This window comes from Emiliania huxleyi (assembly GCF_000372725.1).
Source record: "Emiliania huxleyi CCMP1516 unplaced genomic scaffold EMIHUscaffold_587, whole genome shotgun sequence".
Taxonomy (NCBI): Eukaryota; Haptophyta; order Isochrysidales; family Noelaerhabdaceae; genus Emiliania; species Emiliania huxleyi.
In genome coordinates this window covers 2,042-23,311 of record NW_005197593.1, presented here as the reverse complement: position 1 = coordinate 23,311, position 21,270 = coordinate 2,042, and the positions used below count along the sequence as shown (strand labels likewise).

General features: G+C 66.5%; 7 protein-coding genes across 7 annotated transcripts; 3 read left to right on the top strand and 4 right to left on the bottom strand.

Moving 5' to 3' along the window:
• Positions 1-394: 394 nt before the first annotated feature.
• Positions 395-1,422, top strand: EMIHUDRAFT_371362 (hypothetical protein; the record flags this gene model as incomplete). Its single annotated transcript, XM_005764618.1, has 2 exons — positions 395-1,306; positions 1,342-1,422. Coding segments are annotated over 2 exons (993 nt in total), but the record flags the coding sequence as incomplete, so codon positions are not given.
• Positions 1,423-6,462: 5,040 nt separating this feature from the next.
• On the bottom strand, positions 6,463-7,098 carry EMIHUDRAFT_44143 (hypothetical protein; the record flags this gene model as incomplete). Its single annotated transcript, XM_005764617.1, has 1 exon — positions 6,463-7,098. A coding segment is annotated over one exon (636 nt), but the record flags the coding sequence as incomplete, so codon positions are not given.
• A 1,588-nt stretch (positions 7,099-8,686) lies between these two features.
• EMIHUDRAFT_247558 (hypothetical protein) lies at positions 8,687-9,687 on the bottom strand (the record flags this gene model as incomplete). Its single annotated transcript, XM_005764616.1, has 5 exons — positions 8,687-8,870; positions 8,953-8,990; positions 9,059-9,112; positions 9,316-9,448; positions 9,659-9,687. 5 exons carry the CDS (start codon positions 9,685-9,687, stop codon positions 8,687-8,689), a joined length of 438 nt encoding a protein of 145 aa, XP_005764673.1.
• Positions 9,688-10,143: 456 nt separating this feature from the next.
• Positions 10,144-11,503, bottom strand: EMIHUDRAFT_247557 (hypothetical protein; the record flags this gene model as incomplete). The annotated part of the gene is made up of 4 exons (XM_005764615.1): positions 10,144-10,230; positions 10,719-10,841; positions 10,923-10,988; positions 11,120-11,503. The coding sequence occupies 4 exons, from the start codon at positions 11,501-11,503 to the stop codon at positions 10,144-10,146; spliced, it is 660 nt and encodes a 219-aa protein (XP_005764672.1).
• A 524-nt stretch (positions 11,504-12,027) lies between these two features.
• On the top strand, positions 12,028-15,097 carry EMIHUDRAFT_120171 (hypothetical protein; the record flags this gene model as incomplete). Its single annotated transcript, XM_005764614.1, has 4 exons — positions 12,028-14,107; positions 14,383-14,698; positions 14,847-14,916; positions 15,068-15,097. 4 exons carry the CDS (start codon positions 12,028-12,030, stop codon positions 15,095-15,097), a joined length of 2,496 nt encoding a protein of 831 aa, XP_005764671.1.
• A 1,186-nt stretch (positions 15,098-16,283) lies between these two features.
• EMIHUDRAFT_247554 (hypothetical protein) lies at positions 16,284-17,232 on the bottom strand (the record flags this gene model as incomplete). The annotated part of the gene is made up of 2 exons (XM_005764613.1): positions 16,284-16,514; positions 16,624-17,232. The coding sequence occupies 2 exons, from the start codon at positions 17,230-17,232 to the stop codon at positions 16,284-16,286; spliced, it is 840 nt and encodes a 279-aa protein (XP_005764670.1).
• A 2,239-nt stretch (positions 17,233-19,471) lies between these two features.
• Positions 19,472-20,197, top strand: EMIHUDRAFT_247552 (hypothetical protein; the record flags this gene model as incomplete). The annotated part of the gene is made up of 2 exons (XM_005764612.1): positions 19,472-19,768; positions 20,099-20,197. The coding sequence occupies 2 exons, from the start codon at positions 19,472-19,474 to the stop codon at positions 20,195-20,197; spliced, it is 396 nt and encodes a 131-aa protein (XP_005764669.1).
• Positions 20,198-21,270: the final 1,073 nt, after the last annotated feature.

Genomic DNA, 21,270 nt, shown 5'->3' with positions numbered 1-21,270 from the left:
CCGCTGCGGCCAGCCCCGACGGGAGCGCGGTGTTTGTGGCGGACTACAGCAGCCACGAGATCCGGCGGGTTGAGGTGGCGACGGGCGAGGTGACCACGATCGCGGGCAGCGGCGAGGAAGGCGACGCTGATGGCGTGGGCGACGCGGCGGAGTTTGACAGCCTAACTGGCATCGCTATCAGCCCAGACAGCACTGCACTGTTTGTGGCGGACTCCAGCAACCACAAGATCCGGCGGGTGGAGGTGGCGACTGGCGCTGTGACCACACTCGCGGGCAGCGGCGAAAGTGGCGACGCGGATGGCGTGGGCGACGCGGCGGAGTTCTGCAGCCCACTTAGCATCTCCATCAGCCCGGACGGCGGCGCGCGTTTGTGACGGACTTCCACAACCACAAGATCCGGCGGGTTGAGGTGGCGACTGGCGCGGTGACGACGATCGCGGGCAGCGGCGAGGATGGCGACGCGGATGGCGTGGGCGACACGGCGGAGTTCAACAACCCAAGTGGCCTCGCCATCAGCCCAGACGGCGACGCGCTGTTTGTGGCGGACAACGGCAACCGCAAGATCCGGCGGGTTGAGGTGGCGACAGGCGAGGTGACGACGGTCGCGGGCAGTGGCACGGAGGGCAGCGCTGACGGCATGGGCGACGCGGCGGAGTTCGACGGCCCAGATGAAGTCGCCCTCAGCCCAGACGGCAGCACGCTGTTGGTCAATTGCAACGGTGGCCTCCGCCAGGTCTGCGTGGCTGCGCCTCCTCCGCCTCCCTCCTTTGCCCCGATAGTCGTTCCGCCTTCGACCCTTGCAGCCGACTTCGCAAAGACGCGGGGCGACGCCTCCCTGCCAGAGGGGAAAGTCGCCTTCCTGGTCGGCGACGACGAGGAGCGCATCGACGACGTCAGCAAGTGCGTCATCTGCGCCCGGTCCCCGGTCTTTCGGACCATGTTTGGCATCGGGATGAAGGAGCGCGACGCCGCCGAGGTCACGGTGTCCCACACCGACCTCGCCAGCTTCACCGCCCTCGTCGACTACCTCCTCTCCGACAAGTTCGACCTCGGCGAGGAGGGCGGCAGGGCGCAGCGCGCGCTCGACCTGCGGGAGCTGGCGCAGATGTACCAAGTGCCGCGCCTCGAGCTGCTCTGCGCGCAGGCGCTGCAGGAGGTCGTCGCGCCGGCGACCGCCGTGCCGCTGCTCGAGGCGGCGCACACGACGGGCGACGGGCGGCTCCTCGCGCAGTGCCGCCGCTACGTGGCCGACCACGCCGCCGAGGTGCGGGCGAGCGGCGGCGTGGAGCAGCTGCGCGACTTTGGCGTGGCCAAGGGCTGCTCGGCGACGCGCTCGACCAGGTGGCGGAGCTGAAGGGGACGGTGGCGGCGCGCGACGCGGAGCTCGAGAAGGTCCGGGCGGAGGTGGCCGAGCGGGCATGAGTGAGGGGCAGCGCCCCGCGCCCTGTGATCGCTCGCCGCTTCCGTTTGGCACCAGTGATAGCAGTGTGTGACAGCTGACAGCCCAGCGCAGCGCGCCGTGTACAGGGCGAGCGCGATCCTCTGCGACACCGTTGATGTCCCGGGTGCGTATAAGTACGTGAGTAAGCGTAGGCGCGCTCTCTTCGAGTCCAATTAAAAGCAGTACTGGCTCTCTGGACTGAGGACTGGTGTGGAGGATTGCGCCTCTCACGCGTCTCACGCCCAACTCAAGTACTCTGCGCCGACGTTGGTCGCCTGCAGCGGCACATCCAGCACGCCAAACTCGCCCGCCTCGATGCAGATGCTCAGCCCGAACCCGAGCGACGTGATCGCCAGCGACGGCGCCAGATGCTGCGAATTGTCCACCGCCGGCGTTGGCGGCGTCGAGCGGAGTCCGAGCCACAGCGGGCTCGCCTGTTCATGGGACGTGTCGTGGACGCGTCATGGGCGTGTGCTAGGTGCCAACTGCTCGGAGTACAACGCTGAGAACAAAGACCTGTGCTCCGCTTCTAGGCCTCGAGATCTGGGGAGGTATGGGGAGGTATGGGGAGATTGTTGTTCCGCATTTGGCTGCACTCGCCCGCAGCGTGAGCGGCGCGGAGAGGATGGAGAAGTCGATCTCCTGCGTCGTTGTGACCCAACCGATTAGGAATACATCACTCAATGAGGTAGAGAAGGCAGATCTCCGGCGTCGCCGTGACCAGTATGAACCAATTCGCGATGACTCACTTCCATTAGGATGACGACCCTGCGTCATCATCGTGAGCTATGGGGAGATATGGGGAGATCGATGTGTGACGAACCTGCGTCATCATCGTGACCCAGTGCGGCGTCGCGCGACGGCCGCTCTCGTCTGGCGGCCCGACACCCGCCTGACGAGGGAATCGAATCTTGAGACCTCATGCACAGGGCCGCTCTCAGGGCCGCTCTCGTCTGGCGGCCCGACACCCCACCTCGATCCGCGTCCCTCGCGACGTCGCCCTGAAGTCGCGCGGCGCTCGCATGGCCGCGTGCGCGTGCTCCGCCCCCCCCGGCCGCAGGTCCTCCTTGTGGAGGGTGAAGGCGAGGAAGTGGGCCACCGCGTGGCGGGCCGAGTCGTGCAGGAGAATCTGCACCTCCAGCCCCTCCCTCCCTCTCGCACCTGGCAACAGCAGAGCGGACGCTGCGAGGGAGCGGGTGGGAAGAGGATCGGCAACTTGCCCGCTGCGCCTGCGCCGCCCTCCCCGCTGCCCTCCCCGCCGCCCTCCCCGCCGCCCTCCCCGCCGCCCTCCCCGCCAGCGGCAGGATCCTACTCTCCAAGATCACGCGAGATCACGCGAGATCGCCCCCAGATCAGACCGAGGGGAGCCTCCAGCCCCCGGGCCACCTCCTCCTCGTTGCCGTCGCTCTCCCCCTCCTCGTCGCTGTTCGGCACCGGGTTCGGTAGGACGTCGAGGTCACCACCGCCCTCCTCGCCGCCGCCAGGCGCCTGTTCACACCCGCCGTCAAGCCGTGAAGAGGACAAACCTCGCGCATGCGCCGCCCCTCCTCGCCGCGCAGGCAGGCACCCCTCCCAACACCGTCGCGTGCCAGCTCTGCGGGAGGGCGACGCCCTGTCGAAGAGGAGGCAGCTCGAGCTCAAGTGCGTTGCGCACCTGCCGGTTCAAACGACGAGACCTCACTCACCCGAAACGACCGACAGAGTCGCTCCGAGCGGCCGTTGCGCACCGTGGCGTTTGGCTGGTTCGGCAGCCCCACATCGCGCACCACGCGCCGCACCTGACAAAGACAACTCGCATCGTTGAGTCAGCAGAGACGAGATGAGTTCCAACGAAGACCACCGCGCCGCGCCGTCGCTGCGCGCGAAAAGGCGACGGCGTCTTGGCCCTGGAAGCGGCCCTGGAGCAGGAAGGTGAGATGCCGCAGCGGGTCCTATGCAGCCGAGATCACCCGAGATCGCCCGAGATCGCCCGAGATGAGCGGCAGGAAGGTCAAGAGCGGCGGCGGCGCCTCGGCCTCCTGGCTGCCTATGGGGAAGGTTCCGAGAAGGTGCGTGCAAGGGTTCCGAGAAGCGGCTCCAATGCCCTCAGCCTCTCTGGCTGCCCAGCCCGTCGCGGACGAGCGTCCAGTAGCGCCGCCGCCAGTCGACTCCGGCGCTCGAGAGGCCAGCTAGCCCCGGCCAGCGCCTAGTACGACCGAGCGCGGAAGCGGGTAGGTGGGCGTGGTTGTCCGCTCCTCTCGCCTTTGGCCGCCCGGGACTGCGGTGCGCCTCAGGACGAGCCCGCGCCAGAGAGCGCTGTCGTCGGAGGAGCAGGCCGCGGCCCAGGCACGAGACACGCAGGCCGCATTCCGAAGGCACTCTGCCGGGAGGGCGCTGAGCAGCGGGACGAGGACGGCCAGCTCCGCATCGTCGAGCCGACTGCTGCGGTCGCTGAGCTGCGTCGCACTCTTCGCGTCCGCCGAGCTGCCGCGACTCTGGCGCAGTCGCGCAATGATCCGTGCGATGGCGACGAGCGGCCTCGCCTCCTCGGTGATGAGGCCGCCGAAAGCAGCCAGAACTGCAAAGAGCAGCACGGCGAGGATTGCCCGCGGCGACTCGAGGGCCGCGGCCGGCGGCGGAGGAGGGGGAGGCGATTGGCGCCGGAGGAAGTGAAAGAGCCACGCTGGCTTGGGCATCAAGAGCAGCATGGCCCGCGGCGGCTTCCTCGCGACGCAGGTGTATTTTATTTTTGCTTGGGCGGCACTCATGCCGGGGTAGGTAGGGTAGGTCTGGGCCCTCCCCTCGGGTTTTTCCCTCTCTTCACACCGGAATTTTCACAGCAGAAAAAGAAATTTTCCGCGGAAATCACGATGTCAACCCTCCCCAAGTGGGTGATCTGATGCTTTGTAGGGCCTGAGAGTGGCCTGCCATGTCACAGGAAGGACTGTGGTTGCAGGAGAGTACCACCAACCATCACTTCAGTTGGTATAGTACCCCACCTTCACCCATCCGGTGATTTCTTTTTTAGTTTCCCATAAGTAGGGTAGGTAGGTAGGTAGGTAGGTAGGGGCACCGCAGGGGCCGCTCAGGTTTTTCCAGAATTTCAGCATGAGTGCCGCCCCAAGCAAAAATAAAATACACCTGCGCGACGAATTCTTTTGCAAAAAAGACGGAAAAAAGAACCGCTGATCAGCGCGACCGGCTCTAATTCGATGGCGCTGCTGGCAGTGCTGGGGTACGTAGCCGATGGCGCTGCTGGCAGTGCTGGGGGGTACGTGTGAGTGAGTATTCTTGATACGAAACCACGACGACACACACCAGTCGACTCGCATCGGTTGCCTCCATGAACGGCGGAGCTATTCTCGCGCCCACACCACACCTGGCTCCAACGTGGACACGCCCATAGCTGGGGACACTACTAGGTCACGCATGGCATCACAGAAGTTTTATCTCTGGGCCCCGAAAGGCATCTCTAGCAGTGTCGTTACACATGCCCCCTCCCCTCCTGGGCGCATGCGCCTCACGTCTCGCCAGAGCATAAGCCCTTGGCGTGTGGCGAGACGAGTTTTTCGCCATCGCCGCGAGCAGCAAGCCGCCCGCCGCAAACAGCCGGAGGCATCGCCACGGCACTGACTGCGCCGCGGTCCCGCACCCGTCGACGCAGCTCCCCCCGCGGAAGACCGCGCGTAGCGACACGTCTTGACGATCGAGATGAGCGTGCCTGAAGCTCGCCCACCTACTGCCCCTGAGAGTTGGTTATTGAGTGGGATCAGCTCCCCCCCTTGGGATCGAAGCCGCCACAACCTCACACCCAACATCCCAGGCGGGATCAGAAGGGGACTCCACACCGGACACCGCCCGGGCACAGCCCCCCTACCCGTCGGATCGCACAGAGGGCCCCCTCGGAGCAGCCCACACACAATCACGCATCGGCAGATTGAGTGCCTGAGTCAGGCAGACAGCACAGACAAGAGGAGAGAGAGGAGAGAGAGAGAGAGAGAGAGAGGAGAGAGGAGAGGGTGAGGGTAGGACACACCACACACACACTGGGGGGTACGTGTAGCGGCTAGAGGCGGGGAGAGCGGTGCGCGGGACTGCGCCCCGAGACTGCGGTGCGCCGTCGGGGGCTGCGGAGGCGGAGGTTGGCCAAAGATGACCACCGGGACATCTGACGCACATGATCGCATTTTTCGAGCGCTGGAGTCGGGACACGGGCTCGCAGGGTGCGTAGACAAATCAAAACGGTGCGCGGGAACGCGCTCCCTGTACTCGGCGCGCTGCGCTGTCACACTGCTCCGGTACTCGATCGGGCGCTCTCAGCTCTCCGCGACGCGGAGCGCGCGCATCGCGCCCTTCAGCTCCGCCACCTGGTCGAGCGCGTCGCCGAGCAGCCCCTTGGCCACGCCAAAGTCGCGCAGCTGCTCCACGCCGCCGCTCGCCCGCACCTCGGCGGCGTGGTCGGCCACGTAGCGGCGGCACTGCGCGAGGAGCCGCCCGTCGCCCATCGTGTGCGCCGCCTCGAGCAGCGGCACGGCGGTCGCCGGCGCGACGCCCTCCTGCAGCGCCTGCGCGCAGAGCAGCTCGAGGCGCGGCACTTGGTACATCTGCGCCAGCTCCCGCAGGTCGAGCGCGCGCTGCGCCCTGCCCTCCTCCTCGCCGAGGTCGAACTTGTCGGTGAGGAGGTAGTCCACGAGGGCGGTGAAGCTGGCGAGGTCGGTGTGGGACACCGTGACCTCGGCGGCGTCGCGCTCCTTCATGCCGATGCCAAACATGGTCCGAAAGACCGGGGACCGGGCGCAGAGGTTGCACTTGCTCACGTGCTCGACGCGCTCCTCGTCGTCGCCGACCAGGAAGGTGACCTTCCCCTCTGGGAGGGAGGCGTCGCCCCGCGTCTTTGCGAGGTCAGCTCCAAGGGTCGAAGGCGGAACGACGATCGGGGCAAAGGAGGGAGGCGGAGGAGGCGCCGCCACGCAGACCTGATGGAGGCCACCGTTGGAACTGACCAACAGCGTGCTGCCGTCGGGGGTGATGGCGACATCATCTGGGCCGTGGAACTCCGCCGCGTCGCCCACGCCGTCAGCGCTGCCACTGGTGCCACTGCCCGCGATCGTTGTCACCGCGCCCGTCGCCACCTCAACCCGCCGGATCTTGTCGTTGCCGTAGTCCGCCACAAACAGCGCGCCGCCGTCTGGGCTGATGGCGATGCCACTTGGGTTGTAGAACTGCGCCGCGTCGCCCACGCCGTCAGCGCTTCCCATGGTGCCGCCGCCCGCGAGCGTGGTCACAGCGCCCGTCGCCACCTCCACCCGCCGGATCTTGTGGCCGGTGAAGTCCGCCACAAACAGTGCAGTGCTGTCTGGGCTGATGGCGATGCCGGCTGGGTTATCGAACTGCGCCGCGTCGCCCACGCCATCCGCGCCGCCTACCTGGCCGCTGCCCGCGATCGTCGTCACAGAGCCAGTCGCCACCTCCACCCGCCGGATCTTGTCGTTGTCGAGGTCCGTCACAAACAGCGCGCCGTCTGGGCTGATAGCGATGCCAGTTGGGCTGTAGAACTCCGCCGCGTCGCCAACACCATCCGCGTCGCCAAACTCGCCGCTGCCCGCGAGCGTTGTCACCTCTCCCGTCGCCACCTCCACCCGCCGGATCTCGTTGCCGCTGGAGTCCGCCACAAACACCGCGCTCCCGTCTGGGCTGGCAGCAGCGCTGTAGCCTTCGTCCCTTGCCGGCAAGGCTGCCACGCGGCGCACGCGCCCGGCCGCCGAGACGTGCAGCAGCGAGTCCTTGGTCGAGACGTACCAGGCGCCCGCGTGGTCGCTCGCGACGCCAACCGGACCGAACGATAGAGGCCCGTCCTCGCCCTCGAGCGCCAGCGTGGTGACCTGTCCGACGATGCGCGCGCCAAAGATGGGCGCCTCGAAGCCATCCGCGACCGGTACGGGCTCCTCGTCCTCCTCGCCGCCCTCGCCGGTGCGGGCGCGCTTGCGGGCGGCGGACGCCATTACCGCCGCGCACAACAACGCTGCTGGGTTCGGGACACGGGGTTGTGGGGTAGACGCGCTTACGCAATTGCCCGAGGTGGACGGCGGCGCGGCGCGCTTGCTGACTCGGGACGCCATTACCCGCCCGCCCAGCTGGATTCGAAAAAGAAACAAAGAAACAAAGAAGCCTGGGACGCCATGTCAAGACCCGGGGAACCCCTGGTCCTGTTCTCCTGTGGATCTCTGGGCCGGCGCGGGGCCCCCCGGAGGCACCGTGCGCCGCGCAGCAGTGCGGAAACGGGGCCCCGGCTCTATTAGTCTCTATTAGCACCGACTTCCCGAATGATTACGGTTGATTAGAGGGCAGATTTGGAGAGATCTCGAGGAGTACATACAGACAGACCCTCCGACCATCAGAAAACTCCTACCTGATCGGTCGTACTGACCGCCGACAGATCACTCCAGACAGCAGACAGGCCGACGTCTGCACGCGGCCGGCCGGGCGAGAGGCTTGACACGATCCGACCCTGCGACCCTGACGCTGCTGCTCTAGCTATCAGCCATGCACTGCTGACTGCTGCCACAATGTGCGACCGGTGCTGACCCACTTGGCGGCCTTCCCGGTCAGTGGTGAGGCGCAGTTCGGAGCTGTCGATGGCGCGATGCCACACTGGTCCCACATTGGTGACACGAGACCACCAAGTTTGCCGGTCCAAGAGAGAGGCACCGGCGCTGTCCTGAGAAGGTGCGTGGTCCCTCTTGACTGCCCATGCGCGCGAGGCTGTGTAGGCATAGCCTCGAGAGTGCCAGCAGCCAATCCGAGGTGACGCGCATTGCGCCAGAAGCGTGCACGCAGCTGGAAGGACACCTTCCTACTGGCCGTACGATCAGGTCGTCACTGAATGCTTGATACTAAGGCCGCGAGCTATGCAGGTGATCAATTGTGCATCATGGCACGGTCAGCTGCGCCGACAGGCTGTCGCAAGGCGTGATAGCATGGCCGCAAGTACGCCGAATTCCCATGAAAACAAGTAAAAAATTGCGAAAAAAGAAAAAAAACGCCGAAAAATCGGCGCCTGCGGCGGGCCATGGGACCCCATCTCCCCCCCGCATGGACACCCTCTGGGGCCCCCGCGCCGGCCCAGAGCTGTGGATGCAGGATGGGGCTGGATTCGGGACAAGGGCTTGCGCTGCTTGGGCCCGGGTCGGAAACCTCTTCGCGCGATTTTTGTGTCCGCAAAATCATGTGCAGGGAGCGTGAGATCGGGCGACGTGCCGATTCCGCTCAGTTTTGTTTGAGCGCTTTCAAACGGCGCCTCACGCCAGGCAGCAACCGCCCCACAACACCACGCCCGCGAGGCACCTCCGGCTCGGCCGCCTCGGCCGCAGCGGGCGGCCGCGGCTTCTGCAGCACGAGCAAGGTCCGCTCCCGCACACCGCCGAGCAGTAGCTTCGAGACGAGGCCATACCTAGGGGGATCTCGGGGCGGGCACGGGTGAGCTCGGAGCGATGTCGCGACCTGAAGAAGGAGCGGAGGGGCGAGGCCCGCACCTCGACGGCGTGGTGGACGCGCGCTCCCTGCCGACCACCTGTTCACGGCTGGACGCGTGAAGAGAGTCCGTTCCCAGCGGTGCTGGCGCGCCTCTGCGGCTGCCACCTCGTAGCCGAGCCCGCGGTAGAGCTGGAGGGCGGGCCCGTTGAGCTCGTCCACCTATAGCGAGAGCACGCTCTGTTCACACCTGCAGCCTGTTCGCACCTGCAGTCTGTCACACCTGCAGCGAGAGCACGCTCTCGCCTGCATCCCACACTGTGAATACGTGCTATGAACAGTCTCTCTTCACACCTGCAGCGAGAGCACGCTCTCGCCTGCCTCCCACACTGTGAATACGTGCTATGAACAGTCTCTCTTCACACCTGCAGCGAGAGCACGCTCTCGCCTGCCTCCCACACGATCGCCTCGACACGCGACATCAGCGTCCGCCCGACCCCGGAGCGGCGCGCCGACGGGGCAGTCGCGAGCGCGGACACATACGACTCCAGCGGCAGACTCGCAGACCAGAATCGGAGCTGCGGGACGTACCACGTGGCGGGCGTGGGGACGTGTCGTGGGCGTGTCGTGGACGTGTCGTGGGCGTGTCGTGGGCGTGTCGTGGGCGTGTCGTGGGCGTGTCGTGGGCGTGTCGTGGACGCGTGCCTGCTTGCCGCTCAGAAAATCAGGCGTGAAAGCCTCGACAGCGCCCGCCGCGTCGCACCTGACTCTCCATTACTGTTCGGATAAGTACTCATTGCTGATTAGGACAGCCGACAGTGCCCGCCGCGTCGCACCGCCGCGGCGCAGGAGGGCGAGGCGGCGAGGAGGCGGTGGCAGACACGGCGGGCGGCGTTGCGCGGCGGAAAGTCGGGGCGGCCAGCCTTCGTGCAGCAGCCCCCCTGTGCTGCTGCGAGGGCAGCTCTCTCGGTCGTGAGAGAAGGCGGGAAGGGGGGGGGGGGGGGTGAAAAGAGGGCAAAAGAGGGGGGGCGGAGGGGAAAGGAGGTGGGAGGAGGCCAGAGGAGGAGGAGAGGAGTGGCAATGGCAGCAGCAGTGGCGGTGGCAGCAGTAGTGGCGGTGGCAGCAGTAGTGGCAGTGGCAGCAGTAGTGGCAGTGGCAACGGTTCGCCTGTGCGAGGAGTGCGTCTGCCGCCTAATGAAGAATGGACCCTGTTCCACTCAGTAGGAGCGGATGAGTCAACGATTCATTGCTCCTTAGGCGAGGAGTGCGTCTGCCGCCTGCGCGAGAGTCTCGTACACGCTGACAGGCCCGCCGCAGAGAGCCTCGCGGACCAGCGCCGCCTAGGGAGTGCGGGGTGTGGGGCTCGCCAGCCAGGAGAGGGGAAGAAGTGACGAGCCTTGCGCAGTCGCGCGGGCGCCTCCGCCTCCCCCCGGCTTTCGAGCCACTGCGCCAATGCGCGCTCCTAGCAGGAGGGCAGGCAGCTGGGGGCAGGGCACAGGCAAACGAGGCGTCAGAACACCTCCCGAGGCTCCGACCCTCTCCACGATCGCTCTGGTGGTGGTGGAGGAGGAGGCGGCGGCGGCGGCGGCGGCGGTGGTGGTGGTGGTGGAGTAGGCGGCGGCGGCGGTGGTGGTGGTGGTGGTGATGTGTTAGTGTTGGTGTTGGTGGGTTGGTGGTGGTGGTGGTGGTGGTGGAGGCAGCGGCGGTGGTGCTGCTGCTGGTGGTGTTGCGTCTGTGGTGGTAGTGCTGGTGGTGGCGGTGGTGGTGGCGGTGGTGTTTTTGTTGTTGTTGGTGGTGGTGGCGGTGGTGGCGGGAGAGGAGGATCTACCTCCGACAGCGCCGCCGCCGTCAGCGAGGCCGGCAGCCGCGTGCCCTGGCGGCGGAGTGCGGCTGCCAGCGCCTGCCCGTGACCTGTCGCCAGGAGGACGGGCACACAGCCCGCCCGCCTCGCCTGCAGAGACGGGTCCGAGAAGGGTCCGAGAAGGGGCCTGAGCAGGAGGGGGAGAGGGCAGCCCGCCCGCCGCGCCGCGACCACGTCGGACCACGAGTCGCCGACCATCACTGCCTCGCTCGGCTCGCACGTAAAGTCGTGCAGCGCCTGCAAATACCCGGACGGGTCAGAGAAGGGGTCCGGAGCCTCGCTCGGCACACGCTTGACCGTCGCTGCGCCTCGAGCAGCATTCCGGCCGCCGGTTTCTTGCGGCTGCTCGGAAGTGCATCCTCGCACACGTAGAGGCCGTCCCAGCGAGAGCCGTCCTCGGAGGCGAGTCCGCCGCGGGACGCCGAGGCGATGAGGTGCCGCAAGCGCTCGTGGATCTCGTCGAGCCCGGCGGCGCTGAGCAGGCCTTTGCCCCTCGCGCTCTGGTTCGTCACAACCGCCACCGGCGCAAACAATCTTAGGCGTGTGATGGCGCCGGCGCTGCCCGGGATCAGATGCAGGTCCTCGCGACGCACAACGCCAGGAGAGCCGACGTCGGCGTTAATGCAGCCGTCGCGATCGAGGAGCCACAGCTTGGGACGGACCGCGAGCCGCAACGCGGAGGTGTCATGAGCGTGCGTGAGGAGGAGGAGGAGGATGGCGGGCGTCGGCGCGGCTCTGCAGTTCATTTGCATCGACAACGACATGCGGCGCGGGTGGCAGGCACAGGCGCGGGTGGGTTGGGCGATGGGCGGAGCCGGGAGCGGCCACGCGGGTTAGTCCGGTGGGGGGGGCGGGGCGGGGCACGGCGGGGTGGATCGGGTCGGGTCGGGTTGGGGCGGGGTTGCTCGGGTCGGGCTCCTGTGGTGCGGGCGACGGCTTCTGAGGAAGCCGTCGCCCGCGCCTCGCCTGTCGCGTGAATCGTGTCGTGCGACCGCCTTTTGTTGTAAAATTCTCGAGGATATCCCTAACCAGTCGTTGATTCGTCTCACAGTCTCACGTGTTTCAACAACCCAAATGACGTGTGAGGGCGATGCCCTGGGTGCTGCGGAAGGCGCCGGGCGCAGGGGCGGCCCGCGGTGGCACGCCAGCCCGGCCGGCGGAGGAGCCCGAGGCGGAAGCTTTGCGCGCGGGTGGGTTGATCGACAACGACATGGCTCTTTAGCCCGACCCTGTCGGTTCCGCTGCCGCCTTCGTCAGACCTGCGGCGCGCGGCGCGATGATGAGCGGGCAGGGCGACGCCGCCGCCGCCGCCGGCTCCGCGGGCGCAGAGGAGCCACTCCCACCCGGGGCGCCGCCCAACGCTGACGGTGCTTGCCGCGACGGCACGGCGCCCGGCTCCGCAGCCGCCACTGCCGCTTCGATCAGCGGGTCGGGGGCGATGGGGACGGAGATCCTCGTTCGGCGGCTTCGCGGGCACTCAGAGCGCGCGGCGCACACCACGGTACCCCTTCCGAGCGAGGCCTCCCTGGCCGGTGCGAGCGGAGCGGAGTCGGATAGCGCGCGCGCACAGCGCGAGGAGCGCATCACCGCGTGGAGAGCGGCGGCGGCGGCGGCATCCGCTGCGGCGGCGGCAGAGCAGGAGATAGTACCAGAGCGGGATCATCTCGCCGCAGAGGCGGCGGAAGCTGCAATTGTGGTGGCGGAGGCGGCGGGCTTGCGCTTGCACCTCTCTAGCACGAGCAGCACCGGTTACAAGGGCGTGGTCAAGCACGCCTCTAGCCGCTTCTTCCAGGCGCAGACCAGGGTAGACGGACGAAAGTTCTTCCTCGGCTCCTTTAAGTCGGCGGTGGAGGCGGCGGTGGCGTATGCGAGGGCTGTCGGTCCCCGCCAGGGCCCCCGCTTTGGCGTCGGAGATCGCGTGCTGTGCCGCCGGGTGGAGACGCATCCACCGTCCGACGAGATCCTCGACGAGGAAGCTGGCGGGGAGTGGGATGTCGGGCGGGTGACGCAGGTCTGGCCCTCCAACTGGCTCGGCACCCGCGACGGGCGGGCCGCTCCTCCTTACCAGGTGCAGCTCGTCAGCGGCATGTACGTGTACCCGGAGCACGACAGCGACACGTCCATCCGCCGCGGCCCGCGAGACGGCATCCGTGACGTGGCCGGGCCCGGCTCGTGCCCCCCTCAGCTGGCCGTCGAGCCGCCCGCCTCGTGCGACGTCGAGGTGCTCACGGCGGAGGAGACGGCGGCGCTTCTCTCGCCCGACGGGCAGGCGCTCCTGCGCGACGCGGCCGAGGCGTTCGGCGTCCCTCTCGAGGCCGGCGGAGAGCCCTACCGATGGCTCTCCGGCTGCGTGGTGCGCCGCCGGGCGGAGGATCCGCCGCCGGGGCAGCCGCTCTACTCGCCCGCCCGCATCCGAGCGGTCCTCCCGCCGGCCGGCAGCGGCGACCCTGTGGCGCGGCAGTGGCGGCTGGAGCTGACCGCATTCGTCGACGGCGAGGCGCGCGACGAGCCAGCCGCGCCGCTGCGCCTCCTCTCCAACGCCGTGGGGGAGGAGGAGGAGTGTGTGGGAGATCTCTCGGCATGGGGCGCTCGGGGCTGGAGATGCGAGGCGCTGCCGGTTGTGCGCGCCCTCTCGTGCGGCGAGGGCGCGGTGCGGCTCGACCGCCTCGTCGCGACGGCGCGCTCGGGCATCGCCGCCATCGACAAGTGGGCCGAGCTGCTGCACGAGGCGGGCGTGTACGAGGACGAGTCCGCGTCCGGCGAGCACAAGTTTGTGGTGATTGGCGAGTGGTCGCAGCACCGCATCCTCTTCTCGCGCCTGCACGGCGCTCGGGCGGCGCTGCGCGACTTTTTTGACGAGATTACGCACCCGGAGATGGAGGAGGGGGACGCGGCGGTCTGGCAGAGCTGGCTCGTGCGGCCGTTTGCCGAGTGGCCTTCTGTGCGCCGTGGCATCGGCACTGCGTGGGTGCGGTGGCTGTTCGGGCCCGAGCAGCGGCGCGCGGGCTTCCGGGCGCTGCTCGACTTTGTCGATCACGAGCACGGGCTGCCGCGCGAGGAGCACACCGCCCGGGACGACGCCGGGCGCTTCAGCCTCGCGGGCGCCGCGTATGCGGCGCTGATTGGCGCCGTGGGCGAGCTCGAGGCGGACGGCTTGATGGAGAAGCTGGACGACCCGGATCGCGAGGGTTGCGCCGTCTGCCGCCGCACGGTGCGGAGCTGCGGCGAGTGGACGCAGCTGTTCCCGTGCCGTCACTGGTGCTGCACCGAGTGCGTCTACAAATGGCGTCGCGCCGCGGAGCAGCGTGGCCAGGAGGAGGACGAGGAGGAAGCTCAGGTAGCTCACCTTGGCGCCTGTCCGCTGTGCCGCGGGAGAGTGGTGCGGTGGAGCCATATGTGCTTGAGGAGGCGAGCCCCGTTTTCGTAATCAATGAAGCAAGCAAGTACGGAGTGTCAACACCGCATGCTGTGTGAGCGCGTGCAACATACTCCCTCAACACTCGAGAGGACACACAAAAAGCCGCACGTACTCTACAGAATTCAACAAAAACAACTCTCTCACCGACACAGGTTCGACTCTTGTACTCTACAGAACTACACAGAGGTACAGAGGTGTGCAGTTCTGCCCTAGGTGCAGAGGGCAGCAGGGAGAGACATGGTAGAGTGCGGCTCGAGCCGTGGCTCGAGCGGCTGCGGCGCCGGCTCGAGCGCGGCCAGGCCAACGCTCAGAGCCGCTGCTTGCCGGCGCCGTTCTTGGACTTGCCGCCGCGGCCGGAGCTGGAGGCGGCGGCAGCCGGCTCGGGCTGCCCGCTCGCGAGCTGCACCCAATCGTCGCCCGGAGAGGGCTCGAGGGACGGGTCGGCGCGGGCAGCACGCCGCGCGTGCAGCTCGCCAGCGGTGCCAGCCGCGCCGACGCTGTGGAACGGCTTGGGCGGCACGAGCGCCGGGTGCGCGGCCGCCGCCCAGGGGTCGCAAGCGGCGGTGGCGACCTGGCGCTGCGCCTAGAGAGCGCAGCCAGGGGCCGAAGTGGGACAGAGGGGCGAGAAACGCGTGTCGGCGCGAGCGCACCTCCAGCCAAGCAAAGAGAAAACGCAGGCATTCGAAGAAGCGCTCTGTCTTTGGGAAGAACTTCATCCACGAGAGCGTGACGGGGTTGAAGCCCTACGTGAGGCTGGGGCGAAGTGAGCAAAGAGGCGAGAGAAAGCGGCGGGGCGGCGGAGAGCGCCGCCTTGACTGCCGGGGCGTCGAGGCTGAGCGCCAGGCTGAGCGCCAGCCGCGTCGCCTCGCCCTGCTCCGCCGTCGCCTTGTGCGCGCAGGAGATGGTGTCGAGCGAGCCGGCGCTGTGAGCGGGCTGCAGCGGCCGCAAACAGAGCGAGAGGCGCGCGTCGTCGAGGTAGATCCTGACGCGCGGCACCGTCTCCGCCGAGGCGGAGAGCTGCCACGGCATCACGCCTATTGCAAGCGTCGCACGGATAGTAACAATAACGTCACGCAAAGTGCGTGCTGGCCGCCGAGGGAGGACCCATGGTGTACGACTCTGAGAGCGGCGGCGTCAGCCGGATCGACACCGCCTCGGCCGGTTTCGAGCGCGAGGGGGGGACAAGTACCTCGGCGCGGTCGCCGTCGGCAAGTGCGTATACTTTGTGCCCTACCAGGTGAGCAAGGTGGGTGGGGTCTGCTGCGCCTGAGCGGATCCTTCCCCACCACGGCATGTCACCCGCCCTCCGTGACCGGCGTGAAGCGATCTATATCCACGGGGTCTTCACTGACAGTCTAGAGTCTAGCGTGCCTACAGTTAGAGGCTAGATAGAGCCGAGACGCGAGAGTCAATAGGCAGACTAGGCAGAGCCGTACCGGGGAGAGAGGGTACTGACTGGGAATTCCCTTTTTGCTTTTATGTGTGCGAACCATGGAGCATGGTGCGGAGAACCTCGCTGCGATACCCACCGCGCACGGCCCGCGCGTTGCTGGCTGAGGGAGGTGGCGTAGAAGCGACATGTGCATAGTCGTGACTGGCGGCGTCGGCTCTGGCGATAGGGGCCGCGCCCGCGGCGGTCTGGAGAGCGGGCTTGCCGTCAAAGGTGTTATGCATAGTGTCGGGAGAAGGGGTGGCGTCGGAGAAGGTGTTTGTGGCCAGGTGGCCATGCCCATGGGTAGGCGGCAGTCATTATGACATCCTCTCCCGTGTCCGCCCCACGCGGAGATGGACCCGTCCGCTGTGAGCGCGGCGAAGGCGTAATAAGTCGAGTAGATTGCGGAGAACCTGCCGGATCCGGTTGGCGCTCCGCTGCCACCGCTCAAAGAGGAGCCCCACGCGGTGTTGCTCCAAGTACCAAGAGCCCTGACCAGGCGGCTGCGACGAATCCCACGCTCTCCGACTCGTTCAACCCAGGGTGTACTCACAGAGTGAACACGCATCTCAGACATGCACATGCGCAACGTACGGGCAGACAGAGAGTCGCACCTTGTCCCTTTCGACTGTGTGTCGCCTCTCTATCGGCCTACTAGCTAGCACTTGGTGCGCTCACACCCTCACTTGAGCTCGACGAGGTACTCACGCATCGGACGGTCGTCCAAGCCATTCCTGCCGCCGTGCGCAAAGGTCGGTATGGAGGCGGCGCCGTCGGGGATCTCATTCCACGTCACGTCGTTCTCGCCGTTGATCGAGTCAGCGAGGCCGGGCGATCCGTCGTGGTTCGAGAGCAGCAGCCGGCCGGGATAGGCAAATACGAAGACGTAGTCGAGAACGTGGTGGTGGACGTCCTCGTCCGCGCCTAATCTCGTAACGGGCCCTCTCGGAGTGCTCGAGGAGAGTGGTCCTGCGCCAAAAATCGTGCGCGCCGCCGCCCGGAAGGAAGGAGAAGTCCCACACGCGGCACCATCTGTTCTCGAGAAGCAGTTCAGTGCCGACGTCGGTCGAGTAGATGGCGCTCCTCAGCAGCGCCGCAACCTCCGCCTCCGTGCGCCTTGGCGGCCGCTTCAGCTCAAAGGTTATCTGCCTGTAGACCGTGTCGCCGGTGTTGCGGATTTCCCACGACTCGCCGGGTTCGAGGAAGAAGACCTGTTTGTCGCGCACACTCTCGCAGCTCGCGCCGTTAAGCGCGTGCTGGCCTTCCTCCACCTGCCATCGCACCGTCGCATATTCGTGCGACGTGTGAAAGCTGCCGCCCGGCGGCAGCCGAAAGTCGGCGACCCGGACGCGATCGTTCTCGAAGAGCACCAGCACTGGTCCCGAGTCCAGCGGCCTCAACGGCGCGCGCGCCTTGACTGCCGCCGGCCGCGAGTCGTCGGCGGAGCGTGCCAGCACGTTGACGCTCCCGGGCTCTGGTCGCGGCATGCCGAGTGCGTCCCAGATGTTCCATGCTTCGTCGCTCACCGCATGCCGCGACGCTGCGGAGAGCGATGTCCCATGCTTCGACGCTGTTGCAAAGCGAGTCGCGAGTGACGCTGACACAAGGCGAGGCGCAAGTGAAGCTCGCATGCGTGTACCCCTCATGGATGGTCGCGCGGGCGGTTTCTTTTTTAATATGTTGTCGCTCGTGCGTGTCGTCATCATCTGTCCAGCGTCCACCCATACCGCGTTGGTGTCCAGTCCGAGCCTGGCTGTTCTTCACCTTTCTACCTACCTACCTACCTTGCGATCTTTTGCCCTGATCGCCGCGTGGTGACTGAGAGTAAAATGTGAGAGAGGAATGAGCAATGTACTGAGCCGCAGATACAGCGAACGCCGGTCTCTGGCGCAGGCCCCATCACTACTACAGCGCATACGCGGCCGCGAAGCTCGCCTTCGCCCGCGGGTAGTCCGTCCACAGCTGCGTCAGCCGGCGGCGTCCCCCGTCGGCCCGCCACTCGTCGCGCTCGAAAGCGTCGAGGGCGTCGCGCCCGCCTCGCACCATGTGCGCTGTGTGCCGATCCGACAGGTCGGCAACAAAGCCTCGTCGCGCGCGGCGGAGTGAGTCGACGAGCGCGGTGCACGCCGCGACGTCGATCGCGCCGCCGCGGCGCTCATTCTTCGCCAGCGCGCCGAGGAGGACGCTGGCCGCGCAGCACGCGTCCTCGATGGCCGCGCCCGCGCCTTGGCCGAGCGAGGGGAAGAAGCCGCTCGCCGCGTCGCCGATGAGGAGCACGCCTCCCCTGCTGTCGCGGTAATGAGTCGGGCTGCGCTGCATGCGCGCCCAGTAGATCTGGTCGGCGTTCGCGGCGAGGCCGCGCAGCACGAACCTGCCGAGCGCGTCGGGCTCGCCTCGCGGCTTGTACAGGGCCAGAAGGCCTTCTGCTGTCCTCGCCTCGGGAGGGACCTCGCCGTCGAGGCGGAAGTTTCCGTACGCCGCGTACCTACCGACAAGTACTCAGGGGATGCACAACAAGGACGGCAGCAATGGCGCATGAGGTGCACAGCGCGCGCACCTGTCGATGCGCCCGGAGCGCGAGCGGAGCGGCATGATCCCGAGTCGCGCGTGGCCCCGCATGCACGCGTGCTCGAAGCCGGGCGATGCGCCGGCTGCGGCGCTCAGGTGCGCGAACTCGCCGCCAGGCTGCAAGCGCGACACCTCAGGGAAGTTGTACAGGCGCTCGTGCGTGGTGAACTCGGGCAATGAGCCGTCATTCTCATATACGAGGCGGAAGTTCGCCATGCCGCTGCCTTCGACGTGGTCGAGTGTATGCACCGTCGTCGCGCCCACTGCCACCTCGCGCTGCTTTGAGTAGCGACCGTCGGAGACGACGAGCAGGTCGACAGGGATGTCGTCGCCGTTGACGCTGACTTTGATCTCGCCGTCCGTGTACGAGTAGTGGCTGACTCCTGCCTCGTACCGGATGCCGTCGCCGCACGCAGATCGCAGCTTCTCGCAAACAATGTCCCACCGGAGGATTGAGCCAAACTCGACGTCACCGGTCAGGCCCTCGCCGTGGACGTCGCAGTCCATCGTGATCTCGCCCTCGAAGGTGCGGTTTTTCCATCTCTTGAAGGGCGTACCGGCATTCAGGACCAGAGCGGCTAGATCCGGATTCGCATCCTCCATGCTGCCGATATGGTTGTGGTTGAAGAGCAAATTGTAGCCGGCCGGCAGCTCGTCCGCTTTCTTCCTCTCCCACACATGGACCTGGACGTTTGCTCCCGACTGGTGCAGGATCGACGCCAGCGTTGCGCCACCCACGCCGGCGCCAATAATGCCGACGCGAAAGGGTGCTGGGCGGGCGGCCGAACTGAAGCGTCTTGCGAGATGATGGTATCTCATTGTAAAGAGGGCAGACCACAGAGCTTCCGGTTTCGGTTCCGGTGACAGACGAAGGCCTCCTGAAGGCCTCCTGCCCGCACACGAAGGCGGGGTACAACAGCCCGCGCGCTCTCTTTCTTTTTCGTGTTAGTGCCAGTGCCAAGTGTCGTGAGAAGAGGTCTACCGAGACGTCCGACTACGAAAAAAGAATCCTCCTCTCGCACACGGAGTGCGAGGTACTCGGGCTTTCCATCCCAAACTGTCAATCCCCATTCTCCCGGCCGGGGTGGGGCGCGCGCGGGGGCGGCGGGTGTGCGGGATGTGAGAGAGTCTCTCTCTCTCTCTCTCTCTCTCTGCGGGATGTCTGAAGGCCCGAGAGCGATATGCCATGTCCCGCCTTGCGTTTGTTTCATAACGCTCTCATCACAGCAGACAGGCTCGACACAGGTGCGAACTGGCGCGTGCTAGCACGATCACAGCTCGAAAAAGAATTTTAGACGGCCCATGGCCTCCCACCGCATCGGCGCCCGCGTCGCGGGCCTCTCGCCAGAGCAACTCGTCGCCATCATCGAGGCGCAGGCGGGCGCGAGCGACGCCGCGCTGCGCGTGGCGGAGGAGCACGCCGCTCGGCTCGTGGAGCAGCCCGAGTGGGTGCTCTCCGAAGTCCTCCTCTCGCCGGACCTCGCCCCGCACATCCTCGCCCAGCTGCCGGCCAGGGAGCACGCCGTCAAGGGGACGTGCCGCGCGTGGCGCCGCGGCTGGAAGGAGACGCTGAAGAAGCGCGAGAGGCCGCGCCTGCTCGTGATCGGCGGCCACGACGGCGGCGAAGACAGCGAGGTCGAATTTGTCAACTCGCTGGAGCGGTACGACCCGTCAACAAATGAGTGGGAGGGGGAGGCTGTGGCGCCGATGTCTACGGCACGAAGGTATGTCGGCACGGCGGTGTTGGATGGCAAGCTCTACGCGGTGGGCGGCCAAGTGCAGCACCTAGGGGGAGAGAGGGGGTTTGCCCTGGTAGGGAGGTGGCGAGGCCGCGCACTGCAAACCCAGTGTGAGGAGTGGGGGAGCTGGGACAGGGCGTGTGCGCCTCTGATCTGTCATGGTCTAGTGGCCGATAGGATCCTCCCTTAGGCAGCGATGGCGGGTCGGGAGAGGCCCGAGTTCTCAGCCCGCCACTTACTGTCAGCCTCTCTGACTGCCCAGGGTCTCACCACGATGCCGCCCGAGTAGAGGGGGTAAGGTGTGTAGAGTGCGGCTGTGTATGGAACCTCTCTCTCCGTGGATCCCACCTGAGCCCACTCGCGGTGCGAAGGCTCCTAATGCGGCAACTGAGCCCGCAAGGGTGGGTCACTAAGGGGGAGGTTACGTTGGTTGATATGTTGTGTTGTGGCGTAAAGCTGTGCAGCGGCGCAGCGAGCCCTGCCGCGGCTCGTCGTCGAGACTGGTCGGTGGGTGGTGCCTGTAACAGCTGAGGCAGGGAGACTGCCTGTGAGTAGCGCAGCCGCGCGGTCGCCCGAGGAGTTGGGGTGATAGGTGGAGAGACAGGTGCGACCGTACCTGGGTATGGCGCAGGCTGGTGGCTAGGGTTAGCTGGGCGCGCACGGCGAGTCCAGTCACATTGCCGCCCCGCAACAGCGATGTGAGTGGTCTCTCAGTGCGCGCTCTGCGTCCCTAGAACGTGGCGTGGCGTTGATGCTGAAGCAACAAAATGGTACTATATCAGGCAGTGAAGCATTAGTCGTCAATTCTGCAAGCTTGCAGAGCCGTTCGGAGCGCCTGATTCGAGCGAGTGGAGGCAGGTTCGAGACCTGGTGGGGGGGTTTGGGGGGGTCGCCCGTCGCCCATCGGACCATCAAGGGATCCATCAAATCTGTCGACATCTGTCGACAGCTGGCGCGGCTCACGCCGGCCGCTGCGCCAGAATTTTTTTTGTGCTGAGCACAGGGTTGGTTGTGCCGGGCCGCCCCCGCGAGAGAAACTCGTCAGTAAAACTCTCGGGCGGCCCGGCTGTCTGAGGCTGGCACGCAATGGCAAAAGCCCGCGGCTCGTCGCCAAGGAGTTACGAAGTTTTTTTGTCGAGCCTGTGTGCTGTGAGAGAGTTCTGTGAGAGAGAGTTGTCTTGTTTAAATTCTTTTATCTTCCACCTTCGGATCATCCGTGCAACAGCATTTTAAATAGGCACATAAAACTCAGGCTAGTTCCATTTCACTGTGGCACAGCTCGCGTTACAAAACCTTGATTTTGACCATTTGCGCACTATTGTACCTCTCGGTGCCTTCCAAAGGCAGCTGCGACCCCGCCGA